The sequence below is a fragment of the Leucopleurus acutus genome (genome assembly GCF_964270905.1).
Source record: "Leucopleurus acutus genome assembly, chromosome: 2".
Taxonomy (NCBI): Eukaryota; Metazoa; Chordata; class Mammalia; order Artiodactyla; family Delphinidae; genus Leucopleurus; species Leucopleurus acutus.
The window spans coordinates 53818742-53842932 of record NC_139143.1 but is presented as its reverse complement, the minus strand read 5'-3'; the positions used below and the strand labels follow the sequence as shown (position 1 = coordinate 53842932).

Sequence of the window (24191 nt, the reverse complement as noted above, 5' to 3'; positions counted from 1 at the left end):
TAAGCCCGTGCACCACAACTACTGAGCTTGAGCTCTAGAGCCCGCGAGCCACAACTACTGAAGCCCGCATGCCTAGACACCTAGAGAAAGCCCACGCAGAGCAACAAAGACCCAACGCAGCCAAAAATAATAAATAAATAATTAAAAAATAATACTAACCCATTTTTGCTCAAGAGTCTTTACGAAGCAATTGTTAACTGGCTGCCTGAGTTCAGCCTTGGCTTTTTTTTTTAAATTTTTTTTTTTAACATGAGGATGTTGCAAGACTAATGTGGTAGTTAGGGCTATTTTCAGTGAACCTGAAGTTCACTCATGGTGAATGCACAGGCCTGGAATCTGACTAATGGGTTTCAAAGCCTGCCTCGGCTACTCACTAACATGTAGTCTTGACAAATTACTAAGGCTCTCCTTGCCTCAGTTTCCCCATCTGTATAGTATGCAGAATACAGTACTAGTACTTACTGCCTTCAGAGGACTTCAATGTATCAATGAGTGGAAAGCCCTTAGATTAGGACCTGACACATGATATACACTGAGTGAAGCCCATTTATTTATTTATTCATTCATTCATTCATTTTTAGCATTTTATAAATTTATTTATTTATTTATATCTGGATGCATTGGGTCTTTGTTGCTGCATGCAGGCTTTCTCTAGTTGCGGTGAGCGGGGGCTACTCTTCGTTGCGGTGCACAGGCTTCTCATTGTGGTGGCTTCTCTTGTTGTGGAGCATGGGCTCTAGGCACGCGGGCTTCAGTAGTTGTGGCATGCAGGCTCAGTAGTTGTGGCTCACGGGCTCTAGAGCTCAGGCTCAGTAGTCGTGGCGCACAGGCTTAGTTGCTCCGCGGTATGTGGGATCTTCCCAGGCCAGGGCTCGAACCTTAGTCCCCTGAATTGGCGGGCAGATTCTTTTTTTTTTTTAATGTATTTTTTTAAAATTTATTTTATTTTTGGCTGCGTTGGGTCTTCGTTGCTGCAAGCGGGCTTTCTCTGGTTGCGACGAGCAGGGGCTACTCTTCCTTGCCGTGCTCGGGTTTCTCATTGCAGTGGCTTCTCTTGTTGCAGAGCATAGGCTCTAGGCACGTGGGCTTGAGTAGTGCTCCGCGGCATGTGGGATCTTCCCGGACCAGGGCTCTTACCCGTGTCCCCTGCATTGGCAGGCAGATTCTTAACCACTGCGCCACCAGGGAAGTCTGGCAGGCAGATTCTTAACCACTGCACCACCAGGAAAATCCCAAGCCCATTTATCATCATCATCATCATCATCATCATCATCATCATCTGGCCCTAGTTTCCCTTGACTGTGCTGGGGAAAAAGCAGAACCAGTCTATTGCAGATGTGGCATTCTCCAAACTTTAAAAGTTTATTGATTGTCTACATAATACTTAGCTCTTTCTTTTGTATTTTAGAATATTTGTGTCCCTGTGATTTGTTCTTTCTCTGTTTTGACCTAGACCAGCTTATGTTCTGTGTAAAATGTGAGTGTGTATGTGTCTTTAAATCAAAAGACTAAAGTATATGAATAAGAGTGGTGAATATAATATGCCTTATCACTATAAAAGTGTGGTTTAAAAAATAGTACCAACATAGAAGTTAGCAAACATATTTTCATTTATCAAACATTAATTTGTGTGTGTGTTGTATTTTTGTATATGGTGTGATCAGCATTTTCCTAGTCTTGGGTTTATCATGTACAGTGAGGATGTTTATAGAAGGAAGGGACATTTCTTTGTGAAGCACTGTGGAGAGGCCAAGAGGCAACAGACACAGATTGTCATTGGTTAAATGCATTCATAGCTAACTGAAATAAAAAGATGCACCAATTAGATACTATTTCAATTGATGTTTTATTCTTTATTCATATTCAACTCTATTTTATTCTTTAAAATATGAATCATTTTATAGAATTTATATGAACTTATATTCATAAGTATAATATTAAAAATTGAATTTCTAACTCATCCCTTCATACTAGAGTTTTCCAGATGAATCTAAAGGTTGAACTGTAAAATATGAAACCATAAAAGTACTATAAAAAAATGAATGTTTTTATAATCTTAGGTTGCAAAATGTCTTCATTATGCCACAAAACCCAACGCCCTAAAAGAAATAGTTGACTACATAAAATTTTTAAATCTCTGCCTGGCAACAAACACACCACCCGCCATGAACTGAGTTAAAAGACAAATGTCAAAGTGAGTGAGAGTAGTATCTGTAACACAAATAGGGTTAAAATGACTAGTATAAAAAGACTAAAATCTATTTAAAAATATCCTTAAAATCTATAAGGAAAGAACTAATAACTCCAATTGAAAAATGGATGAAATTTGTGACCAGGCAATTGAAAAAGAAAAAATTTAAAAGGCCAATAAACATACAGAAAGATATTCAACTTCTTAGCAATCAAACAAACCACACCAAAACCCAAAGCAAAACAAAGCATTTGTCAGCACTCAAATTGGCAGGAACAGGCATCTGTCTCGTGCTGTAACTGGGAACGTCAAACCAGAACAATTTTTCTGGGGCACCAAATGGTAATATATAATATGTAAAATTTAAATGAGCACAGCCTTTGCCCCAGCAGCCCCACTTCTAGGAATTTATCATAAGGAGATAATTGGACAAGCATGCAAACGGCTATGCTCAAGGGTCTTTCTCACTGATGAAACATATATGGAATGCAGCCATTAAGGATTAAGGTACTCTATTTATTGAGATGGAAAGAGATCTATAACATGTCGGTAAAGGGTTTTACACAGCATATCTTGTTTGTAACTTTTATATGTTTAAAATATATGTAAAATTCTGTGCAAGTTCATAAAAGAAGTGTTTGGAAGACTGTTTACCAAAGCGTTAACAATGGCAAGCTCTCTATTGTGGAGGTTCAGGTGATGCTTAATGCCTTTTTTTGTATTTTCCTGTATGATTTAACTCTTCTGTGGCTAACATTTATCATTAATACAGCCATTTATTTTGATAAATATAATTTTATGTTCCCATCTTCTGAAGGCCTTCAGTTGTGCTTTCAGGGTAATGTGAACTCTATCCCACAGGAGAGAGCTCTATCACTGGAAATAGCCCCAGGGCAACAGGGATTGAACGATAGTCTTGTTTGTCCAGGTAAATAGAGTCTGATCAGTGGTGCTTGTTGGTTTCATTTAAAACCTAGCAGTTCGTTCAGTCCACGAAGTGCTTAGTATCTCATGTGGCTTAGACAGGGTGCGAGGCACTGAGGCTATAAAGATGGATTAAATCTGGTCCCTTTCTTTTAGGAACTGATAATGATGCAACAGATGGGCATCTCAACAAAAAATGTCAGTGTCCTATGATGACAATGCAAAAGGGTCTCTTATCTTAGGAGTAGGAAAAGACTCATAAAGAGGATGATTGCAATTATACTCCAGTAAAGATGTTACAAAAAAAAGAGGATGATTAAGGCCTCAGCTGGGTCTCAAACGATGAAAAACAGACAAAGGAACAGAGGTGTGGCAGGAGTTTCAGGCTGAGAGACAGTGAAAAGGCTCAGAGGTACATTATGCATCAGGCATGTCAAGGGGAGACTGGGAAGCTTTACCAAACCAGTGGGGAAATAACTTTAGAAAATTTCATATTAGGGCAAGTATTTTAATATTTGGAAATTTTACACTGTAATTTTTTTTTCAAAACACCGAAAACCTCACACAGACAGTATAGGAACCATAATTATGTTACCTGGAAATTGGCCGAGCATTTATTTATTTTTAAAAATTTATTTATCTTATTTATTTTTGGCTGCATTGGGTCTTCATTGCTGCGTGCGGTCTTTCTCTAGTTGCGGCGAGCGGGGGCTACTCTTCGTTGCCGTGCGCGGGCTTCTCATTCTAGTGGCTTCTCTTGTTGCGGAGCACGGGCTCTAGGTGCACGGGCTTCAGTAGTTGTGGTGCACGGGCTTAGTTGCTGCGCTGCATGTGGGATCTTCCCAGTCCAGGGCTTGAACCCGTGTCCCCTGCATTGGCAGGCAAATTCTTAACCACCATGCCACCAGGGAAGCCCTGGTCGAGCATTTAGAAAACACTGGACAGACAGTGTAGGAGATTCGATGCTAATTCCTTAAGCTATTTAAATGATCAGCCTCACCTCAGGTTAGATAATTACAGACCTTGAAATACTAATGCCAGTACATGGTCTTGCATACATGTTGAGACTGTATTATCATTAAAGCATCACAGAACCAGCCATGACAAAGTATGATAGTGTGGTATTTGTCCCATGCAGGGATCAGAACATGACAGTTATTTATTATTGCACACTGGTGATGTCTCCAAAGTTGATTTTATATGTATCATATGTCACGTGTCAATTCTTCACATCTGGTGAAATAAGAAAGACAAGTTATACTGCCTTGAGAGGCATGTTGTAGGAAGTTGTGGCACATGAGCCCTGAATCTTTGCCCAGATTTTAGAGGGGGAGGATTGGGACAGAGTAGGAGATAGCAATAGCAGGTCCATCCCCATGGGACAGAGCAGAAGTAGGTCTAGCATTCATTCACCCACCAGGCCTTCCTGAGCTTTCAGCTGTGAAATGTTTCCAGTTGAGTAGTTTGTGATCATAAATCGGTGTCACAGTTGAATTGTGTTGCTGATAACACATTCGAAACAGTGAGGGAAATTGCTTCATCCAATTCAGTATTCCTAAGGTAATAATCCTCATTCAGTGGCTGTTGATAGACTAGTTACAAGGTTAGAATGGCTCCACTTGAACCAGTGTTTATAAACAGGCCCTGTGTGCTCGTGGGTGGTGGATACACAGGAAACAGAATCAAGTGACCTGCCTCAAAGAAGTTACCTTATTTTAGAAAAGACACCATTTATGCACGGGAAATATTCAGCAAGAAATAGAAACTTGAAAATACGTAACAAAGTGCTACACTGAGTGTCTGTTGGCACAGAATATCCTTGGGTACCATGGGTAATGGGAAAAATTAATGTAGGCCTGCATTTGGGGTAGAGAGAAGAGTGAAATGTGATGGGAAAATAAAGACATTTCCCTTCTAGAGAAAGATATAGCCACTCTTCAGTAAATCGTTATTAGTTCATGATCATTGACTCTGAGCTCCTTGCAGATAATGCTTTTAATTTAATCATACACTGCTCTGACCTAACAATAATATAATGTCCGATATGTAAGTTATTCAATAATAATGAACTGATATTAATGATATCTATTATTTACCGGGGGCTGTTATGCCCACTTATAGGTGAGGGGATGGAGATGGTGAGAAGTTAAGCAACTTTCCTAAGTTTACACAGGTAATATGTTAACCTAGGGAACTCGGCTGTGTCTGGTTTCAGAACTTAAGTGAACAAATGTGTGCTTTATGAAGGGGAAGCAAGGAAGGCATTCTGTTAGGCATAGAAAGGGATTTTAAAAAATATACAAGATACAGTTCCTCTGTTCCAGGAACTTTCAATCTAATGGAAGAACAAAGCCCTGGATCACCTACCTCTTCCTTTCTCAGCCTGGCTGTCTGTCCATCAAGCACTGATTGCTGGAGCCCTGATACCTGTGGGGCCCTTTGGTCCTGGCCCTCACCCTGTGATCTGATGGCAGTCCTCTGGCCCAGTCCTCTCAGTGCCATCTTCACTGCCATGGGTCATCCCATGACAGTGAACTTCAGGGCTCCACAGATGTGATGCGCCATGCTTCACACTGAATTTCTTTTTGTTGTTGCTGGCAAACAATCACTGAGTACTGGTAGGAAAACACCCCTTCTTATTGTACCCTGCTTCTGAGCCAGCGCCTGTTGACTAGGGTCTGGGAAACTTACATCTGAGCCAGAGTAAGGTCAAGGGCACCTCTGTTTTAGAGTCTGGGAACTCATCTGCATGTCTGGCTCTGTCTGGCTTTGCAGTTCCTTGGACCAAATGAAAACCTAAGTGTATCAAATAATTAATCTTAAACTCTCTAGACTTTGGGATAGGAAGACAGTAGAGTTTACTATAGTTGCTGCTTCATTTCCTTGTTCGGGTATTTCTGTTTGTTCGTTTCATTGTATTAAGATGCTCTGATGTTAAATGGAGAAAAACTGGTTATGAAACTCGTATATATAGAATGTCATGGACTGAAAACAAGCCTCTAGGTATTTACCAGGAAAGGTGAGTGATGATTATCTCTAGGCGGTGCTTTGAACTTCTGTTGTATTTCCAAATATCTACTCCTTCTTTTCTAAAGGAAGTATTTTGAAAAATTAAATAAATTTTATTTTCAAAAACATACTATGATGAACATTACTGTTTAAGATGAATATGCTGTTTATGAAAGAAAGAATAACCTAGAAAACTTTCTTAAAGGAGTTTATTTAGTACTTTTTATGTGCCAGACATTATTTCAAGCATTTTGTTATTTATTAATTCGTTTAATCCTCAGAATACCTTATGAGGTAGGTTCCAATAGGAACCTATCAGCATGGTCCCCAAATCCGTACCTCCAGCCACTATGCCATGCTATTTTATCTTCAAGTCCTTTTTAACTTAAAGTTACCACCTGCATAGGTTATAAAATATGAAAAGCAATGTGGTCAAGATGCTGGCTTATTAAGAAAGTTCTGTATTTTCATATACCTGTTGCCACTGGAAGTATCAACACGTGTAGCACTTTCCCTCGTTAGGAACTATTGCTGATAGCAAAGTTCTTCTGTCTCATGCTTCTCAGTGCCAACTTCACCGTGAACCATTGCATTGAACTCCAGGGCTCTGAAGAAATGGCTCACTTTCCTAACTCCTGGTACACTAAACAAGTTCGGTTTCATTCTGCCTGTCTTCAGCCCTGCACCCAATTGGTCACATAAGATTGAGAATAAATTGAAAGATAGGAAATAAGTATGATATAATTCCCTCTGTGAAGTTTATTTTTAGCTAATGGGCCTTGTCTTGCTGTTCATTTCATAGCATAAAGAGGAGAAGTCATGTGGGGCTTGACAGATTACTAATTCGAAATTGAGCCACCTTAATCCTTTGTGACTTGACTCTCAGTCTCTCATTTCTCACATTTTCTACTGTAAGTAATTCTCTGCAGAAGTAACTATCTTAGAGCGCACAGTGGGCTACAGACGGCTTAAGGTTTTATTAAAACAAACAAAACAAATGATTGTGGCCCAGGAAGCCCAGTTTATAGAGAAGTCCTTGACTCAGCGGCTGGAGATCTTGGGTGTGGTTGGGTGCTGCTGCAGATTGGCTGCCACAAGGCGATCTCTGTCATCCTCAGTTCCACATTTTGGGAGTGAGTGTTGAACTTAGGTGGGAGAGTGTTGAGTGCTCATGTTCAAAGGTTCTACTTTACCTGCTTCCCAGACTGTGGACGGTTCACAGGACTCTGTGGTCTCAGTTTCTCTCGAGCCACAGGGCCATTGGAAAGACTATATATGATACTGTTTTTTTTTTTTTTTTGCGGTACGCGGGCCTCTCACTGTTGCGGCCTCTCCCGTTGCGGAGCACAGGCTCTGGATGCACAGGCTCAGCGGCCATTGCTCACGGGCCTAGCCGCTCCGCGGCATGTGGGATCTTCCCGGACCGGGGCACGAACCCGTGTCCCCTGCATTGGCAGGCAGACTCTCAACCACTGTGCCACCAGGGAAGCCCTATGATACTGTTTTGATGAGTTTTTTTTAAGAAAAATGATGGTGGTGGTAGTGGTCAACAAATAACAGCTTTATGGTCCCAAGTTGACCAAGTGTTGATTGCTTTATAATTGTTTTCTTCTAAAAATTTAGAGAGAATTATCCCCAATATCTTCTGTAGCTTCAAAGCATTACCACAAGTAGAAGGCAGGAAAGCTGGAAATATGGGTGTTAACTATCCCTGGTTCCATCTTGGCTGGCTGGTTATTAGTTTATCTTTCATGCAGCGATGCTTGAATTGGTACAGTGTAGGTGCTGGTCAGTGTGAGATTTGTATTGCTGACTTTCTGTTGTAAAGTTTTATTAGAAGTAGTAGTGGGATATGTTAGTTCTACTTTTGAAAAGGGTAATAAAATGTATGATAGGACATAGTTTTAAACAAAATTTAGACAAAAGGGAACATTTAATTTCCCAGGTTGATGACTTTTCCCAGGTGGATGACTCCAACCTGGTCACTTTCAGAGTGTGATTTTGTTGTTGACTTAACGTAGCTATACTGTGTTGGTCCAGCCAGACTCTAAAAAAGCAAGAGAAAGTCACAACTTATAGAAAGTCAAATTCTAAAGGATAACAAAGAGATAGTAGTCTTGTGGCTGTTATATTAAATATATGCATAAATAATATTCTACTAACATATAATTAACGATACAGTTTTAAACAATGAATAAAAATGATCTTTGGTTTATAAAGGTTGCATAATTAAAGTTTTTATTGAAGTATAGTTGATTTACAATATTGTGTTAGTTTCATGTGTACAGCAAAGTGATTCAGTTATACCTACATATATTTTTCAGATTCGTTTCTATTATAGGTTATTACAATGTATTAATTAAATTTTCTTAGATAAAAGGGCCATTGCTGGGAAAGGAAATTGGTGGAGAGAGGGACAAGTATATGCAGTTCACTTCCTTAAAAGTAATAATAGTCCATGCTTAAGTTATAATGTAAGTAGATATTTACATTTTCATTTAAAATATATTTTCAAAAGCTATGTGCGTGGCTGTTAAGAACTGAAGGTAAAAGATTAAGGGTGAAGTGAAAAAGCATGGTGCTAAAATACCAATCTGTGAAACTAATGAATTTTTTTCAGATTGTAAAACAAAGCCAAAGTGGTACAAATCTGTATTTACATTATGTTGCATTTCCATTTTGAAAACCACATTCAAGCCAAGCTAAATTGCATTTAGATTCCCTTCTAGCTACAGGCACCCATGCTTCACTGTGTAAATGTCACTGTTGATTTTGATCTATAACCAAAGAAGAAATGATCAAATTATATATGAAATAGGATTTTATTTTTAATGTTGCACCCAGCATTTTGGCCTTTATTGTGTCAGCTGTTCAACACAATATTTATTCATTAATCTTTTACTTCCCATTGCCTTCTTTCACTCCAGAAATGTCTCTTTATTTAAAAGTGTTTAGGTCTTGGGCTTCCCTGGTGACTCAGTGATTGAGAGTCCGCCTGCCGATGCAGGGGAAACGGGTTCGTGCCCCGGTCTGGGAAGATCCCACATGCCGTGGAGCGGCTGGGCCCGTGAGCCATGGCCGCTGAGCCTGCACGTCTGGAGCCTGTGCTCCGCAATGGGAGAGGGCACAGCAGTGAGAGGCCCGCGCACCGCAAAAAAAAAAAAAAAAAGTGTTTAGGTCTTGAATTTTGACCACGGCTTTCCTCCTTTGTTCCTTGCCTTGTTTCCTCTAATGCAGTTGTTCATTTGCCAAGCATTAAAATGAAAAGCAATATGCTTTTAGCTCAGATAAAACTCTGAAAATCACAGTTATTCATTCAAGAAATATTTATTGAGCAATTGCTAGAAACTGGCTTTTACTAGGGGACGTAACAGGTAAAAAGACAATGACTGCCCTCGTTTTGTTCACATCCTAGGTAGTGACCCAGGCAGTAAACAGAAAGGCATATAATACACTATCAGGTGGGGATGAGCACAATGAGAAAAATAACAAACGCAAGAGACAGTGATACAGTGGCTTTTTTTTTTTTTTTTTTCTGGGCTGTGTTGGGTTTTCATTGCTGCACGTGGGCTTTCTTCAGTTGCGGTGAGCAGAGGCTACTCTTCGTTGCGGTGTGCGAGCTTCTCATTGCGTGGTTTCTCTTGTTGCGGAGCACGGGCTCTAGGCACACAGACTTCAGTAGTTGTGGCATGTGGGCTCAGTAGTTGTGGCTCACGGGCTGTAGAGCGCAGGCTCAGTAGTTGTGGTGCACGGGTTTAGTTGCTCTGCGACATGTGACATCTTCTTGGACCAGGGCTCGAACCTGTGTCCCCTGCATTGGCAGGCGGATTCTTAACCACTGTGCCACCAGGGAAGCCCCGCGGTGGCTATTTTAGATTCATAGATCAGAGAAGGTCTGCCTGAGCAGTTGACATTGTTGAGCAGAGACCTGAAGGAAGGAGCAGGCCAGGAGAACACGCAGGAACAGTGTTTTAGGCAGAGGAACACCAGGGCCAAATCCCCGAGAGGGGGCAGCTGGTGCTTCCCAGGAAAAGTCTGAGGCCCTCAGGTGGGGAGAGTGGTGGGTGATGAACTCAGAGAGGCAGCCTGGGGTTAGACCAGGGGTCCCCACCCTCTGGGCAGCAGACCGGTACCGGGCCTCACAGCAGGAGGTGAGTGGCAGGCTAGTGAGCGAAGCTTCATCTGCCGCTCCCCCATCGCTGCGCTGGCATTACCGCCTGCACCATACCCCCCTCCCCCCACGCCCCCAGTCAGGGGAAAAATTGTCTTCCGCGAAAGTCGTCCCTGGTGCCAAAAAGATTGGGGACCGCTGGGTTAGACTGTGTGTTGCCCCCAAGCTCAAATGTGGGCTCTGGATTCTATTCTAAATGTAACAGAAGCCAGGAGAGGGTTTTGGGAGTGGGGGAGTAATGTAGTCTGACTTTGGTTTTAATGTTATGGCTTACCCTGGCTGCTGTGTAGGGAGTAGACTGTCAGACCTGGCCAAGGCCAAGTCTACCCATAGAGCTCCCTGAAGGAGACAAGTGAATCATTTCTAGGCCCTCCCCAGTTGAGGGGAGGTCCAAAGGATTTCAAGGCTTGAAACCCACGCCTAAGAGTGGGTGACATGGCTTGATCCACGGGAAACAGGTTCCTCAAACGGTGATGTCGGCTGTTTCTGGAAGCTGACATGGTGGTGGTGTAGGAGGGGTGAGCTTGCAATCCTTGCCCTTCTGGTCTGGCAGATACTTTGTACACCCAGACGTTGGGTGTACCTCTACCAGATCCTGCAGGAGCAGTGGGGAACCTTATCACCCACTGGCCTTGATCAGGTTAAAAGCCTCTTTACACCATGTAAAAGAAACTTTGGAACATGTCCAGGCCATGCATTATACTTTAAGATCTTTGAACTCTCGAGATTTTACCTAACTCAGGCCTTTGGGTGCGAGCAGTATCTTAGAAAGGTAGCTGAAAGAATACGGTACAGAAGATGTGCTAAGGAACTGTGGCTGTTCTGTGTCTCTGTGTGAACTGTCCTCCCAAATTCTCCTTTGGCCTGTTTGTATAGAATGGTGTGGGCCTTTCATACTTTTCTGTGTGTTGAAAATGTCTGATTTAAGTCATTCAAAGGCTTAGAAGTTACCGCAGTTATTTAATTTAATTAATTTTTTTTTTTTTTACTATTTCCAGCTTTATTTACATGTAATTGACATAGAAGGTATAATTGAGGGTGTACAACGTGACGATTTGATGTACATATACATTGCAAAATGATTATCACAATAAGGTTAGTTAACACTTCCATCACGTCACATAATTAATTATCTTTTGTGTGTGTGTGTTTGTGTGTGCACACGTTGAGAACATTTAAGATCATTTCGTTAGCAACTTTCAAGTATATAATACAGTATTATTGTCTAGAGTCACCATGCTGTACATTACATCCCCAGAACTTACTCATCTTATAACTGGAAGTTTGTACTCTTTGACCGGCATCTTCTTATATTCCCTCACCCTCTACTTGCTGGCAACCACTATTCTACTCTCTGCTTCTATGAGTTCAACTGTTTTAGATTCCATATGTAAGTGATATACAGTATTTGTCTTTCTCTGACTTAGTTCACTTATCACAGTGCTCTCAAGGTCCATCCATATTGTCACAAGTGGCAGGATTCCTTCTTTCTCATGGCTGAATACTATTTTATTGGCTATATGTACCACATTTTCTGTATCCATTACTGCATCAATGGACATTTAGGTTGTTTCTATACCTTGGCTCTTGTGAATAATGCTGCAGTGAGCATGGGAGTGCAGATATCTCTTCGAGATCCTGACACCATCTTTTTCGGATGTATACCCAGAAGCGGGATTGCTAGATCATATATATGGTAGTTCTCTTTTTAATTTTTTGAGGAACCTCCATACTGCTTTCCATAGTGACCGCATCAGTTTACAATCCCACCAACAGTGCAGGAGGGTCCCCTTTTCTCCAAATCCTTGCCAACACTTCTTGTCTTTCTGATGATAGCCATTCTAACAGGTGTGAAATGATCCAGCAGTTCTTTTTTGCTGCTGTACATCCCCGTCGAGGAAGCAAAATGGACCGTGGAGAACTTTCACTATCGTAATCTACATTTAAGTAGCTTACATATAGATGGTGGGTGAGGGTCACTGAGGACCACTTACCCATCAGCTCTGTGTCCTCAGGCTCGCAGTACAGAGCCTACCTCGCAACTGCGATACTGCACAATTTGAATTTAATTGAACCACTCAAATGCCCTTATGAATCCTTCCCGAAAGATAAATAATAAAAAACACCTGCCATCTCTTACAAACAAATTGAGCAGAATGTGTTACTAAAATAGTCTCGTGCAAACCGACCAGGGTGTGGAAGATGGTGTGTTCTTGTTTACTGTGCTGCTAGCCATTAAAGTGTCCTCGAATATGCTGTTCCCCCCACTCACCCGGACACGTTATCCCTAAAGAGCTATTCTTTGTCGCCGTCAGAACACACTTTAGTCTCTAAGGGGAATCTAACTTGGCGATTCATAGCAACTGGAAGTGATCTTTTGTTCTATGTGAATGAATCTCTTGTGAGAAGAGGTAGAGACTTGGCAGGAGAGAGAGGAAGAGCGCGAGAGCCCTCCTCGCCCCTCATATGCACATGTGAACGAGCTCTCTCCTCGCCTTCTGGGGCCTTTCTTCATGAGCCCCGCAGTGAACGTCGAGTCATGAATATTTTTTATAAGTAGGGAAGCTGTACTCTTTTATCACAAATTGTATTTTAGCTGTGCTTTTCCATTTTAAAAATTCAGTGGCAGTGCTTGTAGCCTTGGGAATTACTTTAACTGAAAACAACTCTATCCAATTTCTTCCTATTCTTGCTAATGATTTTGCTGCCACTAAATTATTTCTAATGGCTGTAGCACCCAGAAGTGAGCTTCAGTCCAGAGGCATATTAAAAGAATCACCAAAGATCACTGAAAAGCAATTTAAATTTTTACTGAATAAAGAATCCCAGAGGCATCTCATTCATAAACCTACTTCACAATGTACTGAAATCTATTCCCGTGAATCTCTAGCTCTCTGCCACTCTGGTGACTTTTTGTCTGTCTTTCTTTGGACTACCTCCAAAATCTCCCCTCTCTAATCTTCTGCAAAACTTTCCACTCCAGCCCAATTCTTCTCATTAGCTCTGCTCTTTCTGGTGTAAATCCAGGCTGCTGCAGTTTCCCGCTAACCTCCTCACCCCATCGCCAGACTGCATCACAAAAGAGCACGAGCACGTCTGGCCTGCTGGTGAGGTGCCTTGGGAGAGGGGGAGGGGACTAGGCTGCATAAGCATCCGGAGTATTATCTGAGAATCTTTTCCTTAACAGAAATCCACTTAAGTCAGTTAAAGGAATTACATCAGATCAACATTAAAATGTCCTTCCTCCTTAACACACACACACACACACACCATTGGCCAAATTGTTCAATGTTTTGGTTAACTCTATGGCATCCACATTAAATGGGAAGAGTTTCTGGAATGATCATAGAATTTCCTAATCCTGACCAGCCATCCTGCAAATTCATGACCCTTGATCTTGGGCGGCAGTGAAGGATTAACTGTGAATGAATCAGCAGAAATTTATTGCCAGTCCTAGAAAAGCAGCTCTCATTTCAAGCCCTCTTGACAGTGGAATGACATTGGAGTTTTATCGACTTCATGTACAAAGGAAGGCATGTGAGCCCCTCTCTTAGTATCTGTTCGTAATTGCTGTTAGTGCCTTATAGTTTACCCCTAAAAAGAAAATAACTGTTTGCATTTATTTTAGATCTTATTTTATCATAATACAGTTTTTAATGCCTGACCTGAAAAGGTTTATCTTTATAAGGTGACTTCCATTCGGGGAGAGGATCCATATTGTGATAACATTTTCTAATAGTTCTGTAATGGAAATCAGCAAACAAAGAGAATTTTTGTTTTTATCAGAAATTAACTTTACTACACGTTTGTGGGAAAGTCAAGTAAGAGCCTGGGATCTGACTCAGACTGCCTGGTTCAAGGCCTGGCCCCAGTCCCACCACTTACTGGATGGTATAGCTAGCTGGATGAGTGAACATTTCCTTAGGATGGAGACATTGACGGTTCTCTTTCTTAGAGCCCTGTGAGCATTAAATGGGCTGTTGTATAACAGCTTTTCTGAACTGGATCTGGGACATTTAAAGGGCTCTATACGGGGCTTCCCTGGTGGCGCAGTGGTTGGGAGTCCGCCTGCCGATGCAGGGGACACGGGTTTGTGCCCCGGTCCGGGAAGATCCCACGTGCCCCGGAGCGGCTGGGCCCGTGAGCCATGGCCGCTGAGCCTGTGCGTCTGGAGCCTGTGCTCTGCAACGTGAGAGGCCTGCGTACCGCAAAAAAAAAAAAAAAAAAAAAAAAAAAAGGGATCTATAAACGAAAGCTCTCATCCTCCTCCTCTTCCTCCACCTCCAGTGAAGGAAGACATCCTAGATTTGTTGCTTGGTCTTAATGCTAAGATCATATGTCAAAATTGTAGTGTATAACAGAAGGCTTAAAAGGAAGTTATCTTTCAGAATACAAAGTTTTTGTAAAGACATTGCAATATTTATTGTATACTGTAGAATAGCTTCCGTTTTCTTCCATTAGATGCAGTGGTGGTCAAATCGCCATTGTAATGAAAAGTCTCACAACCCTTACTTTGATTGGTATATTAATTCCTAACTTAAGCAGCACAGGGATGGTATCTTCCACCGACAGAAGCTCCAGACGCCTGACAAGGGAGGCTCTGTTAGTTTTCCTGATGTTACCCATGAATGTTAGTTGCTTTATAACTTTTATTTATGTCACTGTGATTTGCAAATATGTCCAAATCCTTTCTGAATCCATTCATACTTCATGCCTGTACCATTTCTCAGAGTAATTCTTTCCTGTGCTTTGCGGTTTAAAAAAAGAACTGGCTTCGTGGTTAGGAGCCTGGCCCTGGATTCCAACCAACCTGGGTTAGAACCAGCACTGCCACTTGACCAGCCAATCAAGGACTAATCTCTGCAACTGGAAAATGGGTTATAATACCAGCCTCATAGGGCCGACATGAGGATTAAATCAAAGCAGGGGAGAGGACAGACAGCTGGGCAGGCTTTCTCTTGAACGGTTATCAAGGATAAGAGGAACCGCACCAAGAATAGTAGAGAGGACTTAGCTGGCCTCCAGCTTCTCTGTGGTTGGTGGAAAACCAGCACTCCATAAGAGTCAGAGCGGGGCTCTTGAGAAGCTAGGTAAATGGCTGTCAGAGCCACCATGCATGCCCTCCCTCTCTGGGAGTGGCTCGCCACTCATTCTCTTTCTTGGTTAGGAATTATTACTGTACGATACAAAAATTAAACCCCCTCTCCATGGGAAAGCCTTGGTTGCATGTGCATTCCTAAAGGAGTCCAGGCTGGATTTGCGTCGGATTGCATGTCTTTTGTCAGAGCGTGTCAGAAGATGCATGTTCCGGGGCCCTTAATGACTGGCCAGTAGTTCCCTGGTCACTGAGTGAGCCTCAAATGAATGGAGGAGATGTGCTATCTGGCCTCTGAAATGATGCAATGATTCAGGAATGAGGCCCGCAGGTCCAGTCTTCATTATTAAGGGTGCTGTAATGAGGGAAGCTTTACCACCCTCTCATCCTTGCAGCTGTGGACACCTCTCAGCTTGTCCTCTTCGGAGGCGTGGACAAGACCCTAAGAATGCTAAGAGGCCATAGCAGCCGTGCACAAGCATCGCAACGCACTCCGTTCACTCAGAGGAGTCTATCCCCTGCCTCCACGGCACACGGCTGGGAAGTCACCAAGCCAGGTCCAGAAGAGAAAGGCCCTTTGAAGCCGGTGCTCTGTCCCTTGTGGTTCACTGCTGTCCCGCCAAAGGGGAAGGAGCTGGGATCAGGTTCAGTGGCAGCTTCTTTGCCCCTAGGATGGATCACACCCCATCCCAGCCACTCCCTGTTCTGCATGCTGTGATATCTCCCCATCACCAGTTGAAGGCATACCTGTCGGGGAGGCGGGAAACAGGTTCTGGCAGATGTCGTGTCTTAAGCTCCAGCCCCACCAGTGCCCCACCAGCTGACTCCAGGTAAAAACTCCACCCTCGTGAGACTCTTTGCGGCTGCTTTCTCTGGCTCTTGGCCAGTCTTCTCCGTGTGTTCTTCCTCACCTTCCTCACCTGACTGGTCCACCTCCACTGCTCCATGTAAGTTCCACCTTTGCTACACCTTTCAGAGAGAGGGAGAAAGCCTTGGATTACGATGGTTGGGGGTGTCTCCAGAGGAGATGGTTGAGGACAGGCCAGAGGACAGAAGCTTAGCCTGTAACGGTGGCTTCAGTCTGGGCCCTGGTTGGGGAGACCGTATCCCCTCAGAATGGAGCCTGCCTCTGGTGGGATTCACATACCAGGTCTTCCTGCACTGGCCCTGGCAGCCTCTGCTCCCTACATCCCTCGAGGCCCCCTGGAATCTGCGTGTTGGCCGTACTAGACCACTTGCAGTTGTTCCTGTCTGCCATGCTCTCTCTGGTTGTTGAACTCACCGTCCCCTTGCCAAGACCTGTCCTTCCCACACACACACTAGTGTTCCTCAGCACTCCAGTGAGATAACGTCACCTCCTCCAAGACTCTCCCCATCCTTGCTTAGGGGGGTCCCTCCCTTCTGTTCTTATTACAGTCACCCCACACATCTGCTTCATGGCTGCAGACATTCTGCACTCTATTTGCTCATTTTCTTAAATCTTCCCCTACTAGCTGTGAGCTCCTTGAGAACAGGATCTGCTTCCCTTCCCTAGGCATAACCCCAGGACTGAGTACTACGTTCTCTGGCATGCAGTAGGTGCTCAATGAATATTGCTGAAATGAAGAAGGAAAGAAACACAGAAAAGACAGCAGGGGATAGCCCGCACTTGCCTCAAAGACAGAAAGCAACTAGTTCCTTCCACCACCTCATGTCTGAATGAAAATCAAGAGGCGTTTTTGCCCGGACCTTTTGGGGCCAGAAGTATGTCCATAAATTGGTATCATTTACAGAGAGCTCATATCACAGTCAATAGGAAAAATGCTACAACTCCAATTAGAGAAAAGAGGCAAAGGATATGAAGAGATATATCACAAAGGGCACACATGAATGATCAAAACGGGGGGAAGTATTCAGTATCACTAGTAAATTTTGAAACATCGAACTAAAATAAAAATTAGATACCATTTTCACCCTTCAATTCATTGCATATTTTTAAAAAGCATAATACCCCTTATTAGTGAGGGTGTGCTGAAATGAGTTTTACATGACTGAAGCAAGACTATATGTTTTAGCTATCTCTGATTTTCAAATATATCCAAGCATTAGGTTTCACTAGTGAATAAGGATACAGTAGACATATGAGACTTGCCCTCTTAGTGATATTAACAGTTTTCAATTATGAGATATCATAAAGCGGGATATGTACAAATATGTACAATCTTCCTAATTCCCCTAGTGGAAACCCAGTGGCCAGGGTTTAATCTTCCACAGATATGAAGTCTGAAAACATAATTTCCCTGCTCGTTATTTTTTAACAGTTTATATTTCTAGGCCATGAGCACTTCATGTATTAAACAATCCTATTTTGAAATTAGTTTTCCTTTATTAGGTTGATTTGAGACACACTCTGAAAAAAGCTGAGAGCATTTTGTATTAAATGCGCCAAAGCCTTATTTTAGAAATATTCAAAACATTTAGAACCAGCAGTTCATAATTACCCTAGAAATTGCTTAATGATAACTATTACATTGGAAAGGGCGAAATCACTTTCTGCAAGTGAGGATATAGTAATTATCGTGAAGGGACTGCCTGACTCAGAGAACTGATACTGGTCTGTGAGGTCCTTCAGCTGAGTCTCTACTTTGTGCATAAGGTTTTCCAGAGCTAGTCTGTCTTGGTGGACTGTGGCGGAGTGGAATAGGGTCAGCCTACTTGTGCAGTCAGTCTAGCCTGAGGAACGTGCTCCAGGTAGCAGAAGGGTTCTCAGAGCATAAGCCTCCCCCCAAGACAGTGGTTTTCCCCGGGCACTGTCTCCCCCATCCACACCCCCTCCATTGCTTATCACAGAGCCCAGCCCATGGTAGGTTCTCAGACTCTCCTGAACCTCACCCATTCACTCTTGTGCCCTCAAGGAAGGCCGAGACTAGGAGCTGTGCCAATGGCAATAATTGAGTTAGGATATAAAGGAAGATAGAGGAACATTATTTTCTTGTAACCCTGGTTTCACTCAAATAATGATCACTTTTCTTTTTCCTGTCATAAAAGTTATTTATTGTTCTTTTAAAATTATGTTTTATTTTAATTAAAGCACTATATGCATTTAGTTAAAAAATGCTAAAGGCTTATCCTGGACGATAATATTCCCTTCTCACTTTATTTGTTAGCATAGTTAAGTCAGAATTTTCAGTTAAATTAATTTTTGATGTTTACATTATGCTTTTTGTTTTTGTACCTTGATGGATTTTGTGCTTTAGAAATAGTGTTCCCTGCAGAACCAGCACAGTTTTTCTAAAACAGCAGCCAACATTTATTGAGCATTTATTATGGGCTAGGCACTGTTTTAAGTGTATTCATATATTAATTCATGTGACTCTATGTGTGAGATTAGGTACTATAAATACTCCCATTTTACAAATGAAGAAACCAAGGCACAGAAAGCATGAGTAAGTTGCCCAAGGCCATATGGCTAGTCATTCAAGCTCTAGAGGCTAAGCCCTTAGCCGCTGTGAATACTCACCTCTTGAAAAAAATCTCACCAAGTAAAGAAATAAAGATCCTAGGCAAGAATTTGAAGTCGTACCAGGATTTGGGGACTTGAATTTAGTTAGCATGGGGGACAGGATGTTCAGTGGGAGAAACCCAAGGGAAGTGAGTTTACACTAAAATGCAGAATAGTTTAGTCTTTTAATTGGTTTGTTTATTTATTTTTTTTGCGGTACGCGGGCCTCTCACTGTTGTGGCCTCTCCCGTTGAGGAGCACAGGCTCCAGACGCGCAGGCTCAGCGGCCATGGCTCACGGGCCCAGCCGCTCCAAGGCATGTGGGATCTTCCCGGACCGGGGCACGAACCCCTGGCCCCTGCATCGGCAGGCGGACTCTCAACCACTGCGCCACCAGGGAAGCCCTGGTTTGTTTATTTTTATAAATACTTCTTTTACCTCTTGTCGCAAGTCCTCATATTTTCCTGAGCATATAATAATAATAAGTCTACTAGAGAATCTTCACGCAAAATTTGGATGATGAAGCAATCCAGTGAAGATGCCCAGATGTTGGATTGTTTTGGTATGAGGACATTAGCGCAGAGTTTTTGAAATCGGAACAGTCCTGGGAAAGATTCATTCTGGTTACATATGTCATTGATCAGAAGACGACTTGAGTGTGAAAGTATCAATAGATACGAATTTCACCGTTCTAGGAAAGAACTGTAAGATCCCTTCCTACGGGCTTCCCTGGTGGCGCAGTGGTTGGGAGTCCGCCTGCCGAGGCAGGGGACGCGGGTTTGTGCCCCGGTCCGGGAGGGTCCCACGTGCCGCGGAGCGGCTGGGCCCGTGAGCCATGGCCGCTGGGCCTGCGCATCCGGAGCCTGTGCTCCGCGACGGAAGAGGCCGCAGTGGTGAGACGCCCGCGTACCGCAAAAAAAAAAAAGATCCCTTCCTACCTCAAAGAGTAGCATTTCTAGAACTCTTGCCTGTCTTCCTCCTTTCCCATCTAATATGTACTTTTAGGAGAATTGTTAACCTTTTAATAGTTATGGCATTATGAACTCACTCCAGCACTCATCTTCTAATTCACTCATTTTGAAGTCAGTTCCGTTGTTTATAAATGTAACCTTGTAGCAGATCTTCCATCTGCAAAACTTGGGAGGACAGGATAGGGGCCAGTGAGTTGTTGACAATGGAAGAATCGACAGGATCCTGAAAATGGGGATGATTCCATAACATCTGAAGCAAGTCCAACCAACTGATCACCTTCTAGTTCTGAAAACCTAATTTTATATACGTATATATGAGGCACTTTACGTCAAACGTGAGGCGCAGAGGTTTGGTGGGCAACAGTGTGTCTTTAGCATGATAGAGCTGCCACAGAAAGTGTAGCCCTTTCTGATGGAATCTGAGGAATAAAATGCTAAAAACATCACCACAGCAGTGCTTTTACCCCAGATCTATTTTGACTGGCACAGCCTGCAACTGTTTACATAGGGAGAAAGGGGAGCAGGTTCGAAACCGGGTGTTAGCCTACAGCTCCTGACGTGCATTTTAAGAAGCCACCTGACAAGACCAACAGGAAGAGAAGAAAAATTGTGAACAGGTGTGAGGGAGCCAGAGGAAGACAGTCTGCTCGTGGCTCCTCCTAATTAAGTTGGCAGGTTGTTCTGTTGCCGGGCGGGGCTCTCTGGCTCGTAACAGTGGCTCTGCTACTTGCAGTTGCCTCCAGTGTGTGATCTGATGAAGGGGCTAAAGTCCACACGGATTCCCCTGTGCCCTCACCAAAAGGAAAAATGGATTTCCGTAGTGGTTGTGTCACTGCCATAACCCGAAATGCTCCATTGGTCCACACAGAGTGCCGTTCCTGACGGCTGCATCGCCATGGAAATGTGTGACACGTTGGTTGGCGAGTTGTCTGTTTCCAGATGGGCATCTTCATCCCCAGCACCAGCCTTTGAGAGACTTGACAGACCGTTTTTAAGTATTTGCTTTATACAAATTGTGGTTTACCTAAGGGTCTTGCTGGCTTTTTTGTTTCATACCACGATGGATTCTGTGCAGTGTGTTATGTAAGTAATAATGATAGGTCTGGCTTTGCAGTCGTGGCTGTTTGTTTTTCTTTTTTATCCAGTTATAGCGTGTTCCACAAAGACAGCATTGGCTAGCCAGGCGTGTTTGTTAATGACACGCTAAAACCTATCCTCTTTCTAAATCGGTGATATTATAAAAAGTCTGTATGTGGGATAACACTGCTTTGAAAGACATGTGGCCAGCAGCTTTTCTTCATTGAAGAAAAGTATTAGAAAAATATTAATAGTTTGTCTACTATTGATACTTTGAATTCAGCTGTGTTTCCTGTAGGGATAAAAAGAGAATGAAGATTGAACATCACTCAGCTGTTTAGAGAGTGTCTACTGTGGGCGGTGGCTTAGGGGTGGGAGAGGACAGCGGGCAAGGCAAGGGTGGGTCTCCTCTAGAAGAAACCTTTTGCTGTGCCGCAGGCAAAGGACCGTCTTTTGGAAGGCTCTTTCAGAAGGTTCTGCTTAGGTCCTAAAATGTTATGCTTTCCTCATCTCATCATGTGAGGTTTTGTGTCCTCTAGACAAAATGATAGAGTCCACTGGAATTGTGTTTAAAACAAATAATGTATGTATGTGTGTTTATATTTAAATAATTAGAGACTCACTGTAAGTAATTAAGATCACAATTTAGATCAGCTAAATGTTAGTAATTATCCCAGTGAACCATCATTTATAAATATTAATGTTCCAGACTGAAGTTAGGGAGACCCATCTTTAGCTATTATTTTTTTCCTTTATTTTTTGTCTCTTTAATTGTATGGGAGGCATAATTAGGCAGTATCTTTTCTTTTTCAATTAACAAGTGCTTTCCCAACTTCTGAGTAAATAATCCTTAATTAAATGTGCCAAATTTATTAATTTTCTCTTATTTTTTTCTCTTCTGAGTACCAAATTGGAATGTGAAATTCTGTATTTTGTAATTGTGGATCAGAACCCATTGATTAACTTGTTAATACATTTAGGACGTGGTATTCCTAAAGGACTCATTACTGTAACCTCATACCAGTCTTTCTAATTTCCTTAGAAAGAAGCAGAATCAATAACTACCTTGAATTGTCAGATGGAAAAAACAATTGGCTCAGCTGTGAACATGGAGTCTTTATTCAGATATATGCAAATGTATTACTTTCATAAGGATGATAATTTTGAGAAACATTGGAACAGCATAATTACTTGAAGAAATATTAACTGTAACAAACATCTTTGGGGGTAGCGTGTTAAGGGATAGTATGAGGAAGCCTGAAACTATATAGGAAATGGTATTATAAATAGTAAGGCAAGAAATTATATAAGCATATAGTCATTGTAGCAAATTAACCACAGGCAATAAGAAAATATATTGCAACGTCCTAGTGATAGACATCTGTCTATTAGGTAGCCTTTTATAGACATTATTCCATGTCATATGCTAGGCAATCATCAGTTTGTTGGTTGATGAAATTTTCTAATTCCATAATGTCTGGGATTTTTCCTACACACTGGACTAAAGGTGACTCAAAGTCACACCTGTTTTTGACCTTAGTGTGCCCAAGTCATTTCCTATTGACAGAAATCTGGTGAAAATGTCATCATTGGCATCACCAAACCTCTACCCTGGAGAGGAACTTTAATTGCAAGTTTTCCCAAGTTTGTTCTATGATGTGTTTTGATATTGGAGTTTGTTGTACTCTCTCTCTGGCTGTTGCAAAGTCCAGGTCCCGTCCATGGTCCACTATACTGTCCCGCCTTGAGTGATAGATATACCTACCAGTTAGAGCCGTGTGATATTATGGCTCTTCATGTGTGTGACTTTACAGAGAGATTAAAGTCTGTATGAATCCTATGAAATCGTTGCAGACTGTTCCACATTTAATATGGGGATCACCAACAGGAAAATTTCAGTTTCCAATTGTTTATATCTATTTGTTGATCAGTTAAGCTCTTTAGTCTTTGTTTTTCCAAAAGAAAGAAATTCAGGTGTGAACGTACTGCATAACGTTGCTGCCACAGGCATTTTGAACGAATATTCTCAAGGAGAAAAATCTCCTTAAACCATCATGCGTTATGCCCTAATGCGTATAAATTCCGAATAGGCTTTAGATATGGAATAACCTCCGTTTCTGCTGCCACCATCTGCTCTCTGTGAAAGGACCAGGCAGTGCCACTTTCATTAGCTGCCTTCGTGGTGCTGAGCTTTGCCCAGTAGGCAGAGGAGAGCGCCTCATAAAAAGAGGCTGGTGAAAGTTCTTCCAGATTGTTTCAAATGAACCACATAGAAAGGCCGCAGGGAAAGGGCTCTAACAAATTATGCTGTTGGACTTTTCTTACTGACACTTTTCTCCCATTGTGAAAAAAAGTTATAAAATGTCTTTTCTTTTTTGGCACTCAGATGAGTATAGGATCAAACCGGTGGAAGAGGTCAAATACATGAAAAATGGGGCAGAAGAGGAGCAAAAAATAGCAGCCAGGAACCAAGAAAACTTGGTAAGCATTGAATTTCTCGTGTAACAATGAATTTTGGTGACAGCATTATAATAAAATCCTCACTGCATGTTTAAACTGCAGCTTACACACTGGCATGAGATTTCTTGAAAATGCCGTTGCTATTTATAGCTTGCCTGGAAGCTGTACCAGTACTCCTGTATCCTGTTTGTTTCTGAACAAGCCCTTCTTTAATCTTCATAGAGAATGTTTCAGGGGAAATGTAGCAAAATTATTAGCATTTCAGGATGGTTAAATTTAAAGGAAAAAGCATAAAGTAGGAATGAGTTTTATGGGGGTGGGGGCATTACCTTTTTTCTTTTTCTCTGCATCCTTTAACTCGTGTCCAGATCACAGTGAATGGCTAAGTTTCATTATTCTCGATATGTAGTGTTGTTAAGGAAGTTGCCTTTCAAAGGAAAATAAGGTACTTCGAAGGCAGGTCTTTATCGAATTTGCACTTCACATTCACGCTGTTAAGGTATTGTGGGTTTTGAGTTAACGTGAGAATTCTAATGATCTGAAACAGATAATTAGGAACCTCTTTCTCTAATACAAATCAATATACATGTTCCACCTTAATATTCCAACTCTTAAACAGTAAGTTATCATATTAGCTGATTTCTTAAGAGATTACAGATTGTTAAGAATATGCATTTATTCAGTTATGTTGGAGCAGAATTGTTTTTCTCTTTTGCTTTGGGATTAATTGCTTGCTATTTTTTTCATGTTTGAGTGAATGTATTTTTAAGAAGTTTGCAATGTCATAAAATATTTTCACTTGACTTAAACTC

At 42.1% G+C, this 24191-nt stretch overlaps 1 protein-coding gene across 1 annotated transcript in view; it reads left to right on the top strand.

Annotated features, from left to right (window-relative positions):
* Positions 1 to 24191, top strand: part of LOC309957939 (uncharacterized protein C1orf21) — a 226242-nt gene that overhangs the window by 90011 nt on the left and 112040 nt on the right. Inside the window, exon 3 of the mRNA XM_082833493.1 lies at positions 23306 to 23400. Coding sequence (XP_082689619.1) covers positions 23306 to 23400 — 95 coding nt within the window. The remainder of the gene's footprint in view (positions 1 to 23305; positions 23401 to 24191) is intronic.